Consider the following 24,139-nt stretch of genomic DNA (forward strand, 5'->3'; position numbering starts at 1 on the left):
TATTAGGTCTAAGGTACTGTTTTACATACATATTTTTATTTATCTTTGGCTCAAATAACTTAAAATACAAACAGAACATTAACAAATACTTTAATTCTTATTATAATATTATGTAACAAAATGACTTTAAAATCTCTAGTAACTATAGTTAGGTATTACATAAACAAATTACCTATATGATACTTTATTATTTATTCGATAGGTACTAACACCTACTTATCTAAAAACTAGCTAGATGGTTGCTAAATTTCCAGGAAAGGACGGAACTTTCATACAAATTATCCTGGAAAATTGTAGGTAAGTATTATTTTAACAGTCGTTATTTTTTTACTTAATGATTAGTTATTTAGTTTAAGCGAATAATTCAGCTTTTTTATTAAACTGGATTGTATTTATAGCTGCCATTATCGAGATCATTACTATGGCATTCGTTCGTTCTAGAGGTCAGTAGAGCATTAAAAAAAAGTAGAAAAAGTGTACTCAGACTGCAGTTGAGCATTGTATCGATCATGGTCACTGTGGTCCGTAGATAAACGATTTGTGGTCAAATGCTCGTGACAATATTTTCAATCAAATACCTTTGTAAAACATAATTTAGTCCCGTCATTCACGTCTCAAAGTATTTTATTTGGACAACAGTTTACAAAGAACATGGTTAACAACAATTTCCTGAAGGACACCATCTTGAGAGGTGTGAGTTTTTACACCGTTCGAGCAGTGAAAAGCAAACGCAAATTCGTAGGTATGTCGTTGGAGTGTCGCCATCATACAAATTCGCATTTACTGTTCACTGCTGAAACCGTTAGAAAAACTCCCACTTGGCACTCAGAGTCTGAGACCTTACTTATTATGAGGCAACGCTGACGATACAAGCTAGCACACAAGTTAGTATCGAAAACAATATGCCCGTTGCTGGCCTAGACCCTCCGTTTCCACAGACCAGTCTCCGGGACGCTGTCGAAAGTTTCTTATTCTGTAGCATATTATGCACAGATTCCTTCTCCCATCTGGCCATCCTACCAGGCTCCCTCGAGAAGAGAACAGAGTATAGCTGAGCGGGTCTGTTGTTAACTGGTTCCTGGCAGAAGTTCAGCACCATGTGGTCGTTGACGGCTTTCAGCACCTGGATGGTACCGCTGAACTGCTGGTAGTTGGATCTGGCGGCCAGGGTCCCTGGAATGAGGAAGAATTGGAGATTATTGTGTGTGTGATAGTAGTTTTGCTTTGGTGAGGAACAATGAGGACAGAGTGTTGTAACGCTTCTTTGGAGATGCGTTGGCAGCGGAACATTGTTTGCTGATGATGATATAAGTCCAGATGATGTAAATGGGGCATTGTTATCTTTCCGTTAATCTAAAATCAAATGAGTAAGTCTTTGTTTATTCAAATATCTGCCTAGCTAGGAATCAAACCGGAGACCTCCGGCGGCATTGGTACTGTTGTTCGTGAATAATGCAGTGAAAAACACCAATTTAACAAAGTAGTGGGCTTAATAAATGATCTGCACAGCAAATTACTCCTACTTAGATGTAATCTACTCAATTGAAACAAATTAGCGTGTTTTCCAAAACTAATTATAGGGGCTTGTTTTGCCTCAAATTATGAAAATTGGACACAAGACACGACGTAAACTTTATCTGTAAGATAGGTAAATATTAGAGTGAGGCCGAACGAGCGTAATTTTGTGTTTTGAGTAATTTCCCGTGCAACCAGCAGTTCTGTTAAAATACACGAATCACAAGATTCTGAACAGTTCATGTTGATGACGAATCAGCCAGCGGGACAATTGACTGTTGAGTCGATTGTCCCGCTATTAAGTGACGTATCGATCTCTTGAGATTAAAAAGCAGACTTTAGGTAACTACTCAGTATTTTTATTTTAGTACCTAAGTCAATCACTTGAAAAAAAATTGCTTTTATACGCAACCTCCGTACGCCCATAGGTAGAACACGATGAATGCAACCTTTTTTGTCCAGACCGCAAAGGGAAAAAAGTCTGTGGCTCAGAATATTCACCATTCTTTGCGTCGAAAACCTGCCAGTAGCTGGCGAAATTAACAAAAAAGAAAAAAACTATGTTTCTTAGAATACTGACCGTTCTGAGCGTCGAGAACCTGCCAGTAGCCGGCGGAGTCGTTCCGGAAGTAGAGCGAATACTCTGTGGTCTCGCCCGCCTCGTCCCACAGCAGCCGCAGGTGGCGGTACTCCTGCCGGAACTTCGCCTTGATGTGCTGCACGTGGAACACCGGGTTCTCGGAAGAAGGCTGGAAAAATAGATAATTACTATTGAAGTTAAAAAGTTCCCTTGGCTGCATGGATATATAGGGCCCTATTGTTAAAGGATATATCGCCAATATCGCCATAGATTTAGTGGGTAAGTACTTATCTACAGTTCAAAACAAACATCGTTATTATATTATCTACTTAAAAATGGTAAGTAGGTAGAAATATTTATGTAACACCATAGGAGTTATTTTTAGCCGTCTTCAATAGACCCTACGTATTTGACTCATTTGGAATTCATCAAACGAAATCATTTCAATCGTATCAATCTGACGGTAACCTGAATATAGAATATAAATTTCTTATTTTATGAATAAGTATTTATTTAGATTTGGGGCAAATGTACCAAAATAGCCACAAATCGCATTGAAGGAAATTAGAGCCAGAATATGAGTAGGCGGGACGGATGGGACGTTGTCGTTACATTTCTCTGAATTATATTATGATTGATAATGATAAATGGTAATATTGTTCATGCCTATAGGTATTAAAAAAAATTAAGAGAAGGTGTTAATTTTTATGATAGTTATGGTGAGGAAATATCGGTACCACCTGGTACCACCCATTACACGTAAAGTGGTAATAGTTTTTTTTATCCTGTTGTTTTGATGGTGTCGGGTATCGTTGAATAGGTCTTTCAAAAATATTATAAGTATGATCGATCAATTTTTTGATTCAATGATTGGTTTACGAAATATTAAGTTTCAAAGTGCAAATTTTTGTTAAGACTTCTGCTGCCTAAAGTTGGTCCAAAAAATTCACGGATTTAGTAAATTTATGACAAAATTAAAAGGCAAACTATCTCAGGTTAGAAGACTTGTACGGAACCCATTTACTTGCAGTTTGTAGTGGACGCACAACCACTGGACGCCGCTGCAAAGCGACCTTAAACTTTTTTCTACAGTTTCACTGTACTTATTGTATAACGTGGCCTTACAGACAATAATACCTAGTTGCAACCTACATAATTTAGGTAGTTTAAGTGTGTCATATAAAGATGTCGTAAAGAGGACTTGTGATTGTAATGATAGGTTTTAATTGGTCCATTGTCGTTCTGTGACTCAGACGGGTTTGAGTCCAGGTCAATTTTGAGGAGCACTCAACCGAGCACTGTGGCTTTATAAAATATAATGTGTGTTAGTACTTATGAGTAAGTAAGTACATGTATGTCTATTTATTTTGGTAAATTAAGTGTGATTAAATATTTAATTATTGTCACGTGCTGCTGTAAAATACACCAATTAGGCATATATGTGATAATGCCTATGCATTATGTAAGTTGTAAGTAATTATATGGATAAAAGCGACAAAGGACCAAAAAAGGTCGCTTACAAAACAGTGACAGATAAATTACTTATGAATCATATATGTATAAAGAACCAAAAAAATTATGGTTGCGTTGCGGTGTGATATATCAATTTTAATCATAGAACAACGCGGACTCGGGTGTACCCTCGGGAAGCGTCATAGCGATCTTTCTTGATACAAAAAAGTCTGCCAATTTTTGCGGGGGGAAATTTTACCGTTTACCATGATAATGTCTCATGGGACATATCATTATGAGTTTTAATTCCCAGCAATAAGTGTTACGTGAAGTGACATTTAATAATGAACACAGTGTCTTCATTTTTCTTGCCAATGGACGTGACAATTATCGATAAGTGTTATCGATGAATTCGAGAACATGGGTTAGAAATACTAACTTCAAATTAATTAGGTATAGTTAAATTTAATTAGGAATGATTAATAAACGAAGTCACCCGCTTTTCGCTGTACATTTATACTCACGTGATAGGTCGCGAGCCGTATCGCCGTTTTTGAATGGGTACAATGCACTGAAGTTGTCGAGTAAGTAGGCAGCCTGACGGTCAGATGCTTTCAAGCCGCCCCTTTGGGCGGCCTCTGACTAGGCTTAACGACTGCTGCCGAAGCAGCAACCGGGACCCACGGCTTAACGTCCCGTCCGAAGCACGGAAGCGTCCAGAAAAGAACCATTTGAAATCGGTAACTCATGCTGTACCTACCAATGGCTAACCGTGTCAGTTGTTGCTTAACCTCAGTGATCAGTTACGATTACTGAAGCCAATTCGACTACGGACGCTTCTCAACTATGACCTTTTTTGTCGATTAATACATATCTACATGCCGGTACATCACTATTGCATTTTTTGATATTGGTTGCTAGGAAACAGCTAATAACAATAAACCATGACCAAATCTGTGATCAAATCCGGAATCCGGATATTCTATGAATTGAAGCTGTCATTTTAGTATGTAAACAAATCATTTTCTATGAAACGAACGCTTTGCCAACTAGATTGAGTCTAGTGAAAATTGAGACTGCAACTAGTTTTTATAAATCGGTGGGCCTTTTTGGCCTACCACCCCGCCAGAGGGGAACGTCTGCCTATTTCGTCTCCAGACCATTCATACTCAATGATTTTAATAGACTTTCTTAAACCGAACTCTACAGCATAACAACTTAATATGCATAGTAAATTTATTCAAATATGTTACAAAAAAATTGTAGGCAGGTACTAATTGTGTACTCACGATAAGTTACGTTGGGTTTCTAAATTCATAATATGTTACAACAGCAGTGAATATTGTATAATAGTGTCCCATAGTAGTACGGAACTATAACTGTGCCCAATGGATGTTTGATTAGCAAATCCTGGATCGCAAAACGGAAGAATAGATCCGGTATTCAGACCCCAATACATTGAAATACATTGAACTCTCGTGGCAAAAGTAGTTAGTATACGTACATACCTACATGGTACAGATAAGGTGCAGATAAACCTGACCCCCCTCAGAAGCATTGTTAGTATGAGAGGGGGGTCAGGTTTCTTTGCATCTGACCGTACATAATATCTTAGAATTTTACTTTTTAATAGGTAGGTAGGACTGCAAATGAAAAATCCTATTAAGTTTTCCCGTTAGTCCCTACTCTTTTGCTTATTTATAAAATACATTTATGTTTAGGTACACAACCCAGTCAGAAGAATGTTTTTTTAAAAGCTGATCCCCTTGTTCAGTTAAGATTGATATGACTGAAAAAGTTCATACGCCTACTTGTTTAATAAATTGTTTAAATCGCAGACAAGGCCACACTGACTTGCTCGTGACCAAATGTTAAATGGGCGACACTATTTTATGAAGACACAACATAACAATTTTACAGTCTACACTTCAACGAGTGAATACGCTGCTTCGTATGAATGATTGGTGCATAATACACTGCAGAATCGAGGAATGCATTCTGTATCTGACTCTACATTATATTTTGAAAGGCCGCTAGAGTCCTCTTATCAATTTCTCTATAAGTCAATGCCTCTAATAAACTTTTTTTGTTGGCACTTGTTTCTATTGCAAAGTTACCTTTGTCTAACGTGACCATACGTCCCGCTTTGGGCGGGACTGTCCCGCTTTCAAGCTGTGCGTCCCGCTGTCCCCCGTGAGGGCAAAAATGTCCCGATTTCATAAACAGACCAAGCGATAATTTAAATTACCTATATTTTGCACTCGAGTCACAAGTCAGCGTGGTACAGAAGAGAGAGAGGGATGGATCTTCCAGGAGCGCGGCAATCGCAGTCTATACTTGGGTAGCTCGCGAGGGAAAGACAAATTTAGTAACTACATCCCATATTTCCTTTCTTTCTTTTAATCACTTGAGACAATTATATATATTCTTATCACTTACTGACATAGACAATAGGGAGTAATATTAGTCCGAGTTTCACCGAGACTCCACTAGTAACTTCGTTCAGTGACGATCATTGACTCTCTCTTGCTCTATCGTGTATATTTATCTCGCTCACCTACCGATTCCTAACAAAGAAAAAACGCGTGGGAGTTCTTTTTTACTGAAAAGTAATCTGAATTAATTTTTAAGGATGTGAAAATAAGATGCACTATTGATAAGAACTTTAAGTAACTACTCAAATTATATTAAAATTCAAAATATGATGTTTTAGATTTTTTTTCCTCGGGTAAAATAGTTCGTTTAGGATTACGAACTATTTTACCCGAGGAAAAAAAATCTAAATACAAGTATACCAATATATACCAACTATATACAAGATTATTAAAAAAAAAATATGTAAAAAGCATTTATTAAATATTGTATTTTTCTACGTAAGGATTGAACTTTCAATTGATGCACTGAGCAAACTGAGCGGAAAGATAAGAAGGTAAGAACGAACGATATGTTTCTTTGAGGGAAATGAAATGTGTCTTTCTTTTGGTGATACATTTTTTGCATGAAATTACAATTGAATACCAAAAAAATTTTATTGTAACATAATTCCGCAGGTGTCCCGCTCTGACTAAAAAAAAATATGGTCACGTTACCTTTGTCGGACATTAGAAGCTCAATTTTACTATTTTAGAAGCTAAGTTCAATGCACATACCCCAAAAGTGGATGTGGGAAACTCATCCGGCTCCCAAATGGTAATCATCGGGCATCTCTGGTACAGCACCACGCCCTCGCTGCCCAGGTGCGTGTACACCTCCGCAGCCTTCCACTTGCCCGTCACATTCTTCAAGTCCAGGTTATTGTGTAAACCCTCGTTCTCACACGTAAACGTTACGTTACGGTCTGTCGAATTGCTAATGTCATAGTCAACCGTGATCGCTGCGGTTACCGTAAACATAAACAAAGTAACAAACAGCTGATACATAAAAACGAAAGCCATTTTGTTATCAACACTATCGTCTTAGCATAATCACATCACTAAGCCAGAGAGTTACAAGTATTTTGAATTTAGAACGCTGAATTGAAAATCGATTCTTTTTTCAAATTGAATTGCCGAGCGCGCTAATGTGGCGCGTATTCTGCGGAGTGCCGAGAGCTGAACAGCCGGGACTGCCGGCGCGCGCGCCTGACTCACGCGCTTGTCTGATGCTATCACATTTGACCCCCAGGTCTTTAGAACTGTAGACCTTCCATGAATCAACTTGGGAATTAACTTTCGGAGGATGATATCACCCTTGACACGAGCCAATTGCACCTATGTAACCTTTGACAGAGTGTTGTGTTAGGTAGGAGCACCGTGGGAGGCCTAAGTATGTTCAGCAATTGTTCAGCAGTGGACTGTTGTTGGCTGCGGACTATGATGTTGATGATACACGCATTTAGAAATGAGTTTTTATTAATTAAATTAATTTAAACTTGCACACTTTTTACATTATTTTAGGCATAGTTAGCCTAAATTACTGAAGTCCTTAGTAACTTCCTTCCTTTTGTAACTTATACAATCACCTTCTGCTTAGCTTTCGGTGGCTCACACAAATCCTGGGATTTACTTAAGTTATAGGGTTTGTCTTCGTGATGAAACGAAGATACTTTTTGTACTATATACTCTGCGTATTCATTTATTATTTCAACGTAATTGATTAGAGTTACTTATTCATACTCAGTGCAGTGACGTATATATATTAGTGCTTTTGTGTATTAAATTGTGAAATATAGTTTTTGCTTTGTCATGTCTGTACGTTCGCCACGGTCTATGGATATTGTCATTTGTCGCAATATCGAGACTCACTAATGAAGACCATTCATTCAATAGATCTCGTAGGAATTTATCTTACGATGCTGGAAATTTGTAAATATAGATCTAAATACTATCGTCGTATTTATCTTAAAGTAAGTACTTAAGTATATTTACTTATTTATTATTATTGTACTTAATGAATCGATAAGGCTGAAACTCTGCCCTTGACCTGGTGTGTGACCTGATCACCTAGTAAGTATCCACTTAATATTATCATGTTTTTGTTATGATCTCTTTGATGACTAATATCTTTGCACTCCCTTGTTACGAGTGCAAGCCCTCTCTACACATATTTCGTCATACCCATATTCAAAGGAACTGTATTGTGATTGCTTCATTATTCATTTAGTGCTGACTAGTAAATTCCAAAAGTTCCGTGGGACAGTTTTTAGTGTTGAAGGTGTCTTTGTGCTCCAATCGCGGTAGCCGAAGGTCAATCCTCTGATCATCGAGATCAGATAGTTATAATTAGTTTTAATCACTTCTATGTAATCATTTATTAATTAATTAAATATCTCAAAAATCAATTTGAGTTTTTAAAAACCCTCTTCGGCGTCCAGTTATCGTAATTGGCGCAGTCGACGGAGAGGTAGTCGAGTCAGTGAATCCAACTTCGATCTACTGATAGCAGCATCGCCGCCGCGTTGACTATCTCTACGAACCTACAAGTGTCGCCGACAGAGGACCCACCCGCGTCATCATCCGAACCTCGATGAGCCCAGGCGCTATGCAGAATCATCTGTTAATGTGAGTAGCACAATATTCCTATTAGTTGCTATTCCCATTCCCTACCCAGTAAGATCCTATTTTTAACTAGTAGTAAATTAAAGTAGTAAAAATTTTTCACCCAAGGAGTAATAAGGGTTTTAAACCCAGTACAACTAGCCTTCGACAATCTTTTCGATTTCATAAACACCTATTAGATCAATTAGAAGAGTTAGAAGAAGACTCAGAGATGGAGAGTAGAACACCCTCCAGTACTCCGAGTGTAGTATCAGAAGGACGTCCTAGCAACATGCACGACGTCACAGACCAAATTTGGAGAGCTCTTAGGTTAGTTCCTGAATTTAATGGTAACACTAACGTGCTGGTCAGATTTTTAGACATTTGCGATCAACTGATCTTAAATTATATGAACCCAGCCCCTGGAAATGAACTTACTAACTCAGCCCTTTTGAATGGTATCCTAAATAAAATCACGGGACCCGCTGCTGGAATGCTAGCAACAAATGGCATTCCCAGGGACTGGAATGGCATAAGAAATGCCCTCATTAATAGTTTTTCGGATCACAGAGACGAAACAGCATTGTATACCGACTTATCTATGTTAACCCAAAAATCTGACACCCCCCAAGTATACTATGAGCGTGTACAAAATCTACTAAGTACCATCATGACCTATGTAGAACTGCATGAATCCGTTTCAACAACTGTTGAAGCTAAGCGCGAATTATATAAAAAACTAGCTCTACAAACCTATATTCGTGGGTTAAGCGAGCCACTTGGTTCTCGCATTCGTTGCATGCGTCCTGATTCACTCGAAAAAGCATTAGAATTTGCCCAAGAAGAATTAAATGTCATGTACTTGCAAAGTAAAAATAATTATGGCACCAATCCTAGGAAACAATCTATGTACAACTCGCAAGACCATTTCCCCAGTGCAAATCAATTATTTAATCACCCGTTTAAAGGACAATTTAGGCCCAATATCATGGTACCAATGCAGAATATTAATTCTAACTTTTCACCAAAATTTAACCAGCAACAACCACAAGTGTCGAATTTCAGACCACCTTTTCAGGGTATTTCTAGGACACAGCAAATGATGAAAGCATTACCCCGATCTAACATGAGCACAGGGTTTAAGATTCCCCCCCGCCCTAACATGCCCCAACCCAATTACAGCGTTCAACAGCAATACCCTAGGCCTATGAGTGGCGTGACTCACCCACCCGCCCGTACGCTGCCTCCTACACCGCAGTACCGTCAGCAGCAGCAGCTTAATGTTAATGAAACATGTGACCCTTATTTCAGCGACTTCGACTATGCTACAGACAATTACTATGACTACTGTCCAGAAACTTACATAACTGACTATAACTATGACCAAAACGTAGTTACTATTAGCGAACCACAGACTGAAAATTTTACCCAAAACGAGGACGAAAATTTTTGCAAGGACCAGTTGAATACGGCCCCAGAATAGAACTTAATTCACAGAATAAGCGTAACTTACCGTACATCCAAATCAATAACCCACCATTAAAATTATTGATCGATACAGGCGCGAATCAATCTTTCATCAGCCCCGAAGCAGTACAAAGCTTTTTTGCCGACATTACCCCCGATTATGATCCGTTCACAGTGACCAACATTCACGCGACAACCCAAAATCATTATTCTATAACCATCCCATGTTTTTCGGAAATCAAAGACGAAAAACCAATCAAACTCTATATCTATCGATTTCATGAGTACTTTGATGGATTGATTGGATGCGACCTGCTGGAACAGTGGCATTCAAAAATTGACCTTAAGTCCCGATCACTAAAGACTGAATTTACAGAAAATCCCATTTACATGTATCAATCAGGACAAAGTACTAACTTACTTGAAGTTATCATACCCGCACAGTCCACCCAACTAATACATGTGCCGATTGACATTTCTGAAGGAGACGTTTCTATTGACGGACAAACGATTAGTGGTTGTAATATCATAGATTGTTTGTCTACTGCCAAAAATAGTCATGCTCTAATAGAAATTTCCAACCCGACCCACAATGACCAAATTTTCACCCTAAGCGAACCAATGCGCGCACATATATTTAGCGAACAGACTATGCCATGCACTTATTATAACAATGGCAAGACCGAGCGATTCCAAGAAGTCCTATCGCGGTTGCGCACCGACCATTTGAACCCAGAGGAGAAAGCCAACTTATTATCATTATGTAATGAGTACTCTGACATTTTTTATTTAGAAAACGAGCCTTTGACTTTTACCAACCAAATCAAACACAAAATTATCACAAAAGACGAAATCCCGGTACATAGCAAAACCTATAGGTACCCTTACATTCACAGGGAGGAAGTTAAGAATCAGATAGACAAAATGCTTAGCCAAGGCATAATTAGGCCCTCATCATCTGCTTGGAATGCACCAATATGGATCGTACCCAAGAAAGCCGATGCATCTGGCAAAATAAAGCACAGATTAGTAGTTGACTTTAGGAAGCTCAACGAAAAGACCGTGGATGATAAGTACCCCATCCCTAATATCTCAGACATCTTAGATAAGCTAGGAAGATGTAACTATTTTTCTAGCATAGATCTTTGTAGTGGATTTTACCAAGTTGAGATGGATCCAGCAGACATCCACAAGACTGGATTCAGCGTAGCCGACGGCCATGGGCACTACGAATTCCTCCGTATGCCCATGGGTCTTAAGAACAGCCCTTCCACATTCCAAAGAGTGATGGACAACATCCTCAGAGGCCTCCAGAATGTGATTTGTGTAGTTTACTTGGATGACATATTAGTCTTCAGTACTTCACTGCAAGAACACGTAGTTAACCTCGGAAAAGTATTTGACAGACTCAGACAATCTAACTTCAAAATTCAAATGGACAAGTCCGAATTTTTAAAACGCGAGACCCCATATTTAGGACATGTGATAACACCCGAGGGAGTGAAACCCAACCCAGAGAAAATTTCGGCAATAACTAAATATCCCATCCCCAGGACCCCCAGACAAATAAAAGGTTTTCTCGGGCTATTAGGATACTATAGGCGTTTTATCCCCGACTTCGCTCGTCTAACCAAACCGCTAACTGCTTGTTTGAAAAAAGGCGCGAAAATTAATTTGTCACCCGACTACGTAAAGTGTTTCGAACACTGTAAAACTTTACTGACTAATGATCCCGTACTTATCTACCCAGACTTTAGTAAAGAGTTTCTATTAACCACCGACGCCAGTAACGTGGCCCTAGGAGCGATTTTGTCGCAGGGACCAATTGGGTCTGACCGACCAATAGCTTATGCGTCAAGAACGCTTAACGATAGTGAGCTTAACTACTCCACTATCGAAAAGGAACTCCTCGCTATTGTGTGGGCCGTTAAATACTTTCGGCCCTACCTTTTTGGCAGAAAATTTAAAATAATCACCGACCATAAGCCGTTGCAGTGGCTTATGAATCTTAAAGAGCCCAATCCACGCCTTACTAGATGGCGACTCAGCTTATCAGCCTATGATTATACTATTATATATAAAAAAGGCAAAAATAATACGAACGCGGATGCACTATCTCGGATCGAAATTAATAATAATGAATTAGAGTCAGTAGTTGTGAACATAAGCTCTAGTTCATCATCCAGACGATCATCCCTTACCTTGTCCGCCCCAGATGAAAGACCATTGCGGAGTCAATCTTCAACTGATACCGCCCCCAGTCAAAACCCAATTTTCGATGACGACTTACAGAATGACTTACCCGTAACTACAGCTCACACTAGTGTAGAAGATCCCATTTTAGAAATACCTTCTACTGATGACCCCCTGAATAAATTCAAAAGACAAATTCACATTAAAATTGACAATAAAATCAATAAAGCGAAACCAAAAACCACAAAACCATTCGATAATTTTCAAAAAACCATAATAGAAGTCAGCGAGAATTCATTAGAAAATGACATAATTTCAGTGGCAAAAAATCACATTGACCCCAAATTCAAAACAGCAATCCTGGTAGAACCGTTAGATAAAATGTATACTATCGTCCCGATTTTACAAAAAACTATACAGAGTTCATCCCTTAACCTCGTCCTAGTTAAAAGAGAACTACAAGATATAACCGACTACTTAGTACAACAGGACATCATATCTAAGTACCACACAGGAAAAACCAACCACCGTGGCATAAATGAAACACACCTCTCTTTATCTCAAAGATATTTCTGGCCAAAGTTAAAAGAGAGTGTCACAAAATTTATTAATGAATGTTCAATATGTGGACGAGCAAAGTACGATCGTGCACCCCCGCGTCAGGAATTTCAGATTGTTCCCCCGCCCTCAAAGCCATTTCAAATAATCCACATGGATGTGTTAACTATTGAGCACGAAAAATACTTAACCATAATCGATACATTTTCAAAATACGCCCAAGCGTACCGGTTACCAGATTGTACCGCCCCGAACATAGTAAAAGCTCTTATCTTATTCAGTAGTCATCACGGTTTTCCCCTTACTTGCACAACAGACAACGGAACTGAATTTAATAATCAAGTCGTAAGCGAATTCCTCAAACTGCACAAGATACACCACCACACCACAGCCGCACACGCCCCAAACGAAAACGGCGCCATAGAACGTTTTCACAGTACACTGCTTGAACACCTGAGATTACTAAGATTACAATACCGAAACGAGCCCGTGTCGAACCTCATCCCAATAGCACTAATAGCGTATAATAGTTCAACACATAGTTTGACCAAAGCTAGACCATTCGAACTAATAACTGGACATTACGATCCTAGAGACCCCACTGACTTAGATTTGAACCTTAGATTATACCAACAGTACATACAAGATCACCGTCGAGCAATGGAGACAGTATATGGTGTCATTCATGAGTCTTCACTGTCAAACCGCGAGTCCTTAATGACACAGCGTAACATTAGCCGTGAACCTGTAGTAGACTATAACGTCAACCAGGAGATATATATTCGAAACCCTGCCGCACAGCGACAAAAGCTCGCCCCGCGATACACTCACGATAAAGTCGTAACAAACTTACCTATACACATATATACATCAAAAAAGCGCGGACGCATCGCTAAAGCTAGAATTAAAAGGCCTAATAAAACTCAATTGTTACAGACCGATAATGACCCTAATGGTGGTCCAAGCACAAGCCGACCGTCCACAAGCAACCAACATCCGACTTGACAGTTTAGCTGACAGCCCTGGACTACTACCCTTCAGACTTGGCCCCACTAAAATTATTTCCCACTACCACACATTCCTTGAAGAGATAGACCTTGAAAAAATAGACCAACAAATAGATCTTATAAAACTTCAACTTACTGACTTAGCTAGCAGGATTCCAAATCAGCACTTCCTATCTTTTAAATACATTATCTTTCACCTAACTAATAGACTAAACGAAATTTCAACTAAAATCAGCACTTTTGAATCTATTCGAGTTAAACGCGGTTTATTTAACCCGTTAGGCACCTTTATAAAAAGTATATCCGGAAACCTCGATAACAATGACGCTCTGAGATTCGAAAATGCACTCAAAATTCTGCAGAATAATGAAAATTTACTGTCTGAAAGTTTGTCTCAGCACATTAGTCTATATAAGGAACTATCCTTACAGCAAAGTCAGGTATTGAATAACATAAGTAGTAATCAGCGAACATTAGAAAAGGCTATCAGTTACATAGTTAATGTCACTAGTACTGATAAGGACCTTTCAATAAAATATATGCAGCTGTCGCAACTGTTCACGATATTAAGCTATAATATTCAAAAGCTTTCCGACGAAATTAGTAGAATAGAAAATATATTAGCATTTAGCCGCACTAAATCCATTCATCATTCTTTACTATCTAGCAAAGATCTTAAAGGAATGTTGAAAAAATTAAAACAGTTATATACTTCAGATAATATTTTAAGTTTAGATATTAGGTATTACTATGATTTAATTAGCTTAGGATACTATTTCATAGAGAAAAAGATAGTTATAGTATTAAAGTTTCCTTTAGTTTTACTGCCCACGTATGACCTCTATAGACTCTGTCCCGTACCTAACAAATATTCCCAAATTATCCTACCCACACTCCCTTTTATGGCAACTAATTCCAAGGAATTTGTCTACATGGAGGCTGAATGCCAGAAAGTCGCTACGTGGTACATCTGCAATCATAAAGCGCGGATCCAGAACAAGGAACATCGAGATTGCGTCTATGACCTCATCTACCAACAGGAGATAGAAGGAACGTGCCACCCCACGCCTATCTCTCTGTACAAGGAAGCTCTACTGGAGCTAGATAGTCAACACTATATCATGTCATTCCCGAAACCAACTAAGGTGCAACTCGAATGCGGTCAAGAAGAACATCGACTATTAGAAGGCAGTTTCCTAGCTACAATTCCACATAATTGCTATATAAAATCCCCAGAATTCACAGCTTACAACATCGAAAATAAAGTTCTTGGATATGCCGTTGAAATCACCGCTTCCCAGAAATTGCCGGAGTCATCAAAATCACGAGTTCGCTATAACTTTACAACAATCGACTTGAATAAATTGCACAATATCCAACAACAAATTATGACAGAATCGCCAGCGAAACTCGATACTGCTGATGTGAGTTCACTGTATCACACCACTATACCTGTGTACGTCATCATACTATCCGGTGCATCTGTACTGACAATTATTATACTGATTCAACGCCGTCGGAGAAACATAAAATGGAGTCCAAAGCTGCAGTCGAATGCTGAGACGAAGCTGCCCTCTTCTACGAATGAGTCCATGACGTCCCTGGAGGAAAGGAAAGCCGCGACATTTGCTGTACACGTCAGCAAATAGTCACTCGTCTAGGAGGGGAGGTGTTACGAGTGCAAGCCCTCTCTACACATATTTCGTCATACCCATATTCAAAGGAACTGTATTGTGATTGCTTCATTATTCATTTAGTGCTGACTAGTAAATTCCAAAAGTTCCGTGGGACAGTTTTTAGTGTTGAAGGTGTCTTTGTGCTCCAATCGCGGTAGCCGAAGGTCAATCCTCTGATCATCGAGATCAGATAGTTATAATTAGTTTTAATCACTTCTATGTAATCATTTATTAATTAATTAAATATCTCAAAAATCAATTTGAGTTTTTAAAAACCCTCTTCGGCGTCCAGTTATCGTAATTCCCTGTAAATTATTTACATTGTGAGGATATAATTAGGTATGTATTATTGCTAACTTTCGACGGCGACGATAACGAATATACAGGGTGTTGCATAATTGGCATACTAAGCCGAAACCTACATGTGCAGCATGGTATATCTAAGCCCGAAACTGAAATCAGAATTTGGAAATTCGCGAAAAAATATATATCATTTTCCATAGTAAAAAGTCACGTGACCAACAAAGTTTCTAAGGAAAATATTATTTTTTTTCGCGAATTTTTAAATTCTGATTTCAGTTACGGTCTTAGATATAACATGCTGCACATGTAGGTTTCGGCTTAGTATACCCTTTTTGCAACACCCTGTAGAGTGCGATTTTGCAAAGACTTTTCAGACTTTCTCATTTATTAACATAAAGTTAAAGACATGTTCAAAATTATAGGTATTATCTGACGACCAAACGGTGTAGTGGTTATATAGAGTGACCCTGGCTGCTATGCCGAAGGTCCCGGGTTCCATCCTCGGACGGGGTAGATGTTTTTTAAAGACAAGTATTTGTACTCGGATATTGGGTTTTAATATTTATATACATAATATGTATATGTATACCTATCTATGTTTACGTTAAGATAAAATCTGCTCCCCGATACCCATATTACAGGCTCTGCCTAGCTTGGGGTGGGATGGCCGTGTTTGAGATGTCCCCACATATTTGTTAATTTATGTATTACATTTGTGCTTAAAAATGTAGGTGTACTACAAGTATTTGGGATTCATAATTAAATTTTCGAAACTAAAACTGAACTGAAGCTCAAAATTTGTACTTACGTACTTGGAATTACGTGTGAAATTTGTGGGTAGAATAAGAATGAGTAAAACAAACAATGTTATCTCAGTTACAGAGGTTTATGCATATAAAATTTACTCACTGTCTCAGTTATAGAGGTAACTATGATGATAAATCGAAAGAAAAAATCCCAGATATAGAGGCTTACCTCGTCCCACTAACAGGTAATTCAATGCCAAAGTGTTGGGACCTCAGCATGAGTTCCAGCTATGGAGGTTTCTCACTTATCCAGGTCCCACTTAACCAGGTTTCACTGTTTTTGTTCACTTTTTCATTCATTAAGAGCTACCACACGGAAGGGAATACGTTATAATATTCTTCAATTTTTTAACCCATGCTAAGTTAGCGTTGACCAACTTCAGATCCAATGATATTGACCATAATTGAGATTTCCCTCGACGTAGCGAATAATATAAACGCAAAACACAACACAACATTACGCAAAGAGCTGATTGAAAAAATACACATAATAATAATATGGTGATGGTTACATCTTATCTTTCGGATATCAAGTATCCCTTTTTACCCGCTGACGAAAAAATTGGGGTTTTATAAATCGAACGTATCTATGTATCTCTGTATATCTGTCTGTTGATTTTCGTTTATTTTTAGTTATAATGAAACAATTTTTTTATACCTAAGTAAATAATAAAGGTCTGCACTAACCTGTTCCGCGGGCTCGGCGATATGTATCACGATGCAGGTGTACGAAGTATCCACGAAGGAGTCCCCGGCCAGGTGCTGCACCACCTCCACCCCGTACCACATGCCCATCAGCGAGTCCACGAAGATCCCGTTCTGAGGGGACCTGTTGGTGCAGTAGCCCCCCATGTTCCTCATGAACGGCATCTCGTAAGAGCTGTAACCTTCTCCGTAGCGCCCGGTCACGCCTGAACCATAGAGGCCGGTGTTGTAGTTGTTGCTGTATCCTCCTTGGTTGCTGCTATATCCTCCTTGGTTGTAACCTCCTTGGTTGTAACCTGCTTCGTTGTAACTTCCCTGGTAGCCTCCTTGGTTGTAGCTGTTTTGATTACTGTAACTGTCTCGGCTGCCATAGCTGCTGGTAGTATAAGAGCTTCCACTAGGGTTGTAGTTCGGGTATCTGCTTGAGGAGTAGGCGGAGTTGTCGTTGCTGGAAAAGCTAGCGGTTCTGAGAGGGTTCTGCTCGTATAGGTTGGCGATGGTGGAGTAGGTTGGGTACTGCCCGGTGGTATAACGTTGTTGGTAGGTGGCCGCGTGCGCCGAGTATAGAAGACAACTTAGTATAATTTTATACATTTTAGTCGGTGTTGAGGCGCCGGGGTATAACGAGAGGCAGGTTACGTGTGACTGCGTCCACGCCGCTGCGGGATGCCACTAATTGTGATTATGAGTGAACTAATCTACGAGGCAGATGATAGGGGACGGATAGAGTGGGATGTGTTGGGAATTTAACTTAGTTGCGTTGTTGATTAGGATCAGTTTTCACAATTACAGAAGCTGAAGTTAAAAGCTACAGTTTACTTTTTGGAAATCTCGTTAAGGAGTGTTTTGTTTAATTTGTTATTTTTCTAGCAATATTTTCCTTTTAAAGTTGTAAAAATACTGTAAACGTGCCCAACGTCGTCTTATCATATTTGTTTCCCGCCCACTACCTCTCACCTACTTTTCTCTACTTCCGGAAGACTCTATTCTGCAAACTTAGTTAAGTATTTAAATATGATAAAAAGTTCGTTAAACTTATGTTATAACTGTGTACTTACATAATATACAGACATACAAGCCATGTTGAGTAGGTAAATAATTACAACTTACACTGATTATGATTATACAGAATGTTGCAAAAATGGGTCTAAGCTGAAAATGGGGCATTCAGAACAAGTTTGATTTAGGGTGTTAAAATGTTTGTGTTGTGTTGTATCTCCAACCCAAGGCAATGCCAAACGTGGAGATTATGGCAATAACCCTCCAGTCTTATTTAAGATTTTTTTTTTTTTTTTTTAAACAGATTTTGATGAAAGAAATCTACAAAACCAGATAACGAACAATCAAGTCAATTTTACAAACAAATTACAATTTAAAAACAAATTACTTACTTAATAAATATTAACACACATTGTTGGCACATGGTTTTTTTTATTTAGCAATGAAATTTGTTTTGAGAATATTACAAGAATAACCCCTATTTCTGCAATCCTTTTCCACTTTAGCCTTCAATATTGCAAACCTGTGAAATGCTCTTCAGTAATTCCTTGGAGCACCTAATGTAAGATACTTACTACATGTTCTAATTCTTTAAGTAGTTCTACGTTTTATCTAGACACGCGGTAGCGTGTCAAGCCAAGTTCGAGAAACAGAACTGGCGAGTCGCACCGTGTGTAATATTACACGAACCATTTCGAGCCACTTTTGACCCCCTCATAAATAAAAAACTATTTAATATAAACGTATAAAATTTGGCACATATATTGAGACTTACGAGATACATGTGTGTTCTAAATTTCATGAGCGTATCTCAAACGGTTATTTAGATATTAATGTCCGAAAAACCTAATCATTTTTAACATTGACTGACTCACTCACGTAGGTATAGATCAAAACTCTTATGGTACTACATACTATCATAATATGCGAAAAATATGAAATGGCTTTGAGATGCATAATATTAATGTTAACTAGTCTTAGATAGCTGTAAATATAATGGAATGGGATCGGATCAGATGAATCGGAACGAATCGAATCAAATGGAATTGGATCGGATGGTGTCAAATCGGATCGGATCGAATCGAATCGAGTGGAATCGAAACGAACCGAATCGGATCAAATCGGACCAAATCCGATCAAATCGGATCAAATCGGATCAAATCGGATCAAATCGGATCAAATCGGATCAAATCGGATCAAATTGGCTCAAATCGGATCAAATCAGATCAAATCGGATCGGATGGTGTCAAATCGGAACGGATCGGACCGGATCCGATCGGAACAGATCGGATCGGTTAAACAATTGAGTGAATATTGTACCTACATTTTATAAAGTCTAGAGACTTTTAGTATTTTTAAATGCGTTTTTTAAATTTGTCTTTATAAATGGACCTACGGCGTTACGAGCCTCGTAACGCCGTAGGTCGTAATACGAGGACATGTACTTATATGTACTTACCAACAAAAAGTAATGATATCCAATCAAAAACATAAATGTTAAATGAGAGCCAAGTTCAATATTTAAGTTCAATAGGTTTAACTTGTGAAGGCTATAAGTAATTCATGTATGAAAACTAGCCAAATCAGACCTTGGGCTACAATACACTATTTTATGTTATAAGAAGATATGATATGTTATACTGTTACTTATAAATAAATTTCAGGACTGACCATTGAACTTGGCACCCATTTAGATCTCACTTCTTTTGTCGTTGTAGTCAACAACCAAGGCATTTATAATAATATTGAACTTGGCTCTCATTTAACATTTATGTTTTTGATTGGATTATTATTAATGGCAGTGATAGGAAACTATATTAATATAAATTAGTTTACATGGAGGATAGAATTTAGTGTTTGGATAGAAGACGTTTGGAACTTCCCTCATTTGGTCCCGTGTGTATCTTTACTCACTAGTTCCGCCATCTAACTTCTGCGAATGTGTGTTTGGATGCACAAGTTAGCAATTAATAGATATAAAATTTAATTATACGTATAAGTAATATACCAAATTACCAATGCATGTAATATATTAAGTTTTTCTCTTAAGCCGTAAGAGATATAAAAACAAAACTAAATTACGAAGGTACATTCACACCCCCATACTATATTGTCTGATTGTCTATGATGATTATTTATGAATTATGATTCATGAATTTCAGTAATTACTTATATACCTATGTACGTAATTCCGCGCTAGTCTTACAAAATAAAAATCTTATAAATTCTAATTGCCTCAATTAAACGTAACACTTTGGGGTCCCGGATATAAGTACTTGATCCCGGGTGACTCAGGGTTCTGACCCACGGATCACGCTCCACTGGGTCACATGTAGATGAGGAGACATCCTGACAAAACAACCTGGTCTTGTAATTAATGCCGCTAATTGACCATCACTCATGAAGCCAGACAGGAGCAGTATAATAAGGTCGTCCGTACACTATTTATTGGACATCCGCTCATTTTGAAATGAAAGGCCCTTTTGTTATTAAGTTGATCTTAAATGTTAACGGTTACTCATCATCTATGATGACCGGATGGCGCAGTGGTCAGAGCTACGTCTGTTATGTGAAGCGCATTACACCAATCAAGTTTGAGTCCCGACAGAGGCTCCAATAAACATATATTCATAAATACGTATATATAGGTATTCATAAATACGTTTATTGGATCATGTGTATTTTTAAATGCCCTAAACATGGCAATAGATCCAGCACCTATACACCGAGGTGAAGTTACAGCAAGGATTATGTGCCTGCGGTCTATGTACAACAATAGAGATCATCAGTGCTTATACATACTTTATGTATTACCTACTTATATATGGTGGCATTGCGGTAGATATAGGATCATTGCCTAGGAAATCTTTAGGATACTTATATCATTAGTGCTTACCTAATATTGCTCTACCTAGAATTACCTATAGCTCTTGCATATGCAATCATCATGATCATGATTAGCGTAATATTTATATATTTATACTATTTAGGCTAAATAAAAAATGGCTCAAACCATCACCATTCTTATCCATCGTTTCTGTCCGACTGCTCCTATGTATAATTGTGTTTTTCCCTGAACGTTCACCTAAAACCAACAGCTACGAGTAAACTTAACACACAATTAAAACACATTTATTACCAACCAAAATGCGTTTATTAAATAGTAAAAATTCTAAAAGCAGTAATACAACACCACAGCCAGCAGCATGAGCAGCTTCGAAGCAGTCCCCGTGCAGCCGGCGCAGACTGTGGTAAACCTGAACACATTCGGCAGCTCGTAGTTGAAGAACGACCTTAGAAAGATATAATAGTTAAATCATTAATGTTATTTGGATATGTAGGTATATTTTAAATTAATATTCGTGACTACACCTAAATGCCCTTTTCCTGTGTTTATTATTAGGTATATTGTTGTTTTTCCATCTCGGGACCATATATTTATGATCCCGGGCTTGGAAGGCGTACATGAGGCCGAAGGCAATATGTAGAGGCCCTTTTGACAACATTAATCTACATGAAATGTGACACCAACCGTCGATTTTCCCTGTTCAGACATCATTATCAGCACGAATATTGTATAGGATATGGAGAAAACGAATGAAGGGTTATGGAAGGGGGTGCTAAATGGACAGGGAAACTGGGACTATGAATGCACTACGGCACCTGCCTGACCTACAATAATAATTACCTTCGGAACTCATACTGGTCATCGAGAGTCAGCCGGCGCGGCTCCCGCTTCAGAATCAGCGAGAAGGAGCGCCCGCCGCCGCCCTCCGAGCAGTGGTGCAGCACCAGCAGGTACGGCGTGGACTTCAGCACGTGGATCGTCTCCGGCCGCTTGGGCTCGTCGTGGGGGTAGTACATGTCTGGAAGGGAGAGGTGGAGGTCAATGTGCATTGTGCGTCTTCATCATTATCGTTATCAGGCAATAATCGTCCACTTCTACATGTAAGGCAAAAAAAGTTTTTCTTAATAACGCTTGAATATCTTGAAGCTAAAATATAAATGGTGGTCACTAGTGAGACATTGATTGCCCGGCTGCTAGCTTCAGATTTTGATATCGAATTCGCCAATGAATAATACCCATAATAAGTAAATTTAGAAGAAGAAGAAACTATGCAGGAAGATAAATGCATTATTTATCACTAGGTATAATGTAGATTGTATTACTACAAAAAAATCGTGACAACAAAACTTACTCATGCCCCGGTCCAGCATTTCCCGTTCCCCCGGCCGCCACTGCTCCAGCTTCCACAGCCCGCGCACTCCGGACCAGTACCCATAGACCTGCTCCTCCGTCTGTCCATCCTCATCCCAGACCACTCGCAGCCGTCGGTCCCCGTAGTATGACGCCCCACGCTTCGAGCGACCACCAGGTGGAATACGGTCCATGGAAGCACCTCGCTTCGTGCGCTCCTGGTGTGCTGGACTACGCTTCATGCGACGCATCCCGTATTGGTAGTCCAGCCAGGATCCCGACATTGGTACTCCTGACCACGGGTTGTTGTGGGGTGACAGCCATTGCGGGTTAGTCCAGTTTCGGCGCCGGTACTGTTAAAAGTAAAATTTATATAATTTCTAATTGTTATCCTAATGCGTCCTTCATAGTTCCGAAAATGAGGTAGCAAGTACTTAAGTAACGTAACGATTAGTATGGTAACGATTATAATGATAATATTGCCAATCAAATACGAAATAAACATTACAATGTGCGGGAGTGCATGAAAGGAGCCTCCTACTGTATTTATGCAAACGTGTAATAATGTCTAAAATCTACAAATTGCCACATAAAAATTGCACAACGCAACCTTCGCACAAGCTTATAAAATAGTTTTAAACGTGCAAGTGCAAAACCTACGTCATTAACACTCACCGGGTTATCCAAGCCCAGCCAATCCTGACGGTCTTCGTACGTGACGTCACTGATGTAAAGTGTGACGCAACCAATCACGTTCGGCCGGTTGGTCAGGTCGGGGCTGTGCTGTGCGTACCCCACCCCGAACCACAACCCGTACACATTATCCATCTCCACATTGCTGTAAGTCCGCTGGTTCTCACCACAAGACGCGTTGGCAGGTTTAAGAATTAAAAAGATGAACGCAAGAAGACGAAACAAAAGAAACATGGTCGCGCCAGTAATGACCGAATGAGTATGGATCAAGCGGCCTCAGATCAGAGTCAATTAGCGAAGATGCAGGTGGAGTTGATTGAACGACTGCTGTGTCTATGTCACACGCATCGCAAGGATTAGATAATTATACGTATTGTGAAATATGTTTAGCAACCTTTCGCGCCTAGTGAGGTGACCTTACAGTTTTACAGTCGAGTTATCATTAAAAAAAAAACAAAAGTGGCTTTTGAACTTTTACTTTTAAATGTACTCAATTGATAGAGGTTTTGAAAAGTTCTGATAAGTAGAGGTTGTGTGTTATATATCTACTATATACGTATATTCTTACAGGGGGTCGCAAAAGTGGTATACTAACCCGAAGGTTCTCTCAAGGGGACATTGTAAACAACTTCTGAAAATTGGATTTATTTCATTTTTACTTTACATTGCATCTTTGTTGGTCATGTGTCTTTTTACCATGGAAAAGCCAGCTCTTTTTGCGAAGTTCAAAATTCCTAAAACAAAAGTTTTTCAGAATGACCCAATGAATCAATCCCTTTATGAAATCCCTTTCAGCTTAGTATATCACTTTTGCCACATCCTGTTAATATGTTATAAGTAGATTTAGGCCCTGTTCCACAATGTCTGGTTAGTGGCTACTTGTGAGATAAAACACATGCTGTCACCCTCTGTTATTATTTTTTTGACAGTGACAGCATGTATTTTATCTGACAAGTAGCCACTAACCAGACA

General features: G+C 38.9%; 2 protein-coding genes across 2 annotated transcripts; both read right to left on the minus strand.

Moving 5' to 3' along the window:
- Nucleotides 1–69: 69 nt before the first annotated feature.
- On the minus strand, nt 70–17,940 carry LOC105382464. Its single transcript, XM_011552354.3, has 3 exons — nt 17,260–17,940; nt 2,096–2,264; nt 70–1,173 (listed from the first exon to the last, which is right to left on the minus strand). The coding sequence occupies exons 1-3, from the start codon at nt 17,869–17,871 to the stop codon at nt 848–850; spliced, it is 1,107 nt and encodes a 368-aa protein (XP_011550656.3). The 5' UTR covers nt 17,872–17,940; the 3' UTR covers nt 70–847.
- A 3,508-nt stretch (nt 17,941–21,448) lies between these two features.
- LOC105382463 lies at nt 21,449–23,435 on the minus strand. Its single transcript, XM_038108434.2, has 4 exons — nt 23,150–23,435; nt 22,476–22,827; nt 21,965–22,142; nt 21,449–21,569 (listed from the first exon to the last, which is right to left on the minus strand). Exons 1-4 carry the CDS (start codon nt 23,399–23,401, stop codon nt 21,449–21,451), a joined length of 903 nt encoding a protein of 300 aa, XP_037964362.2. The 5' UTR covers nt 23,402–23,435.
- Between the last annotated feature and the right edge of the window lie 704 nt (nt 23,436–24,139).

This window comes from Plutella xylostella, chromosome 15 (assembly GCF_932276165.1).
Source record: "Plutella xylostella chromosome 15, ilPluXylo3.1, whole genome shotgun sequence".
In the NCBI taxonomy this organism is placed as follows: Eukaryota; Metazoa; Arthropoda; class Insecta; order Lepidoptera; family Plutellidae; genus Plutella; species Plutella xylostella.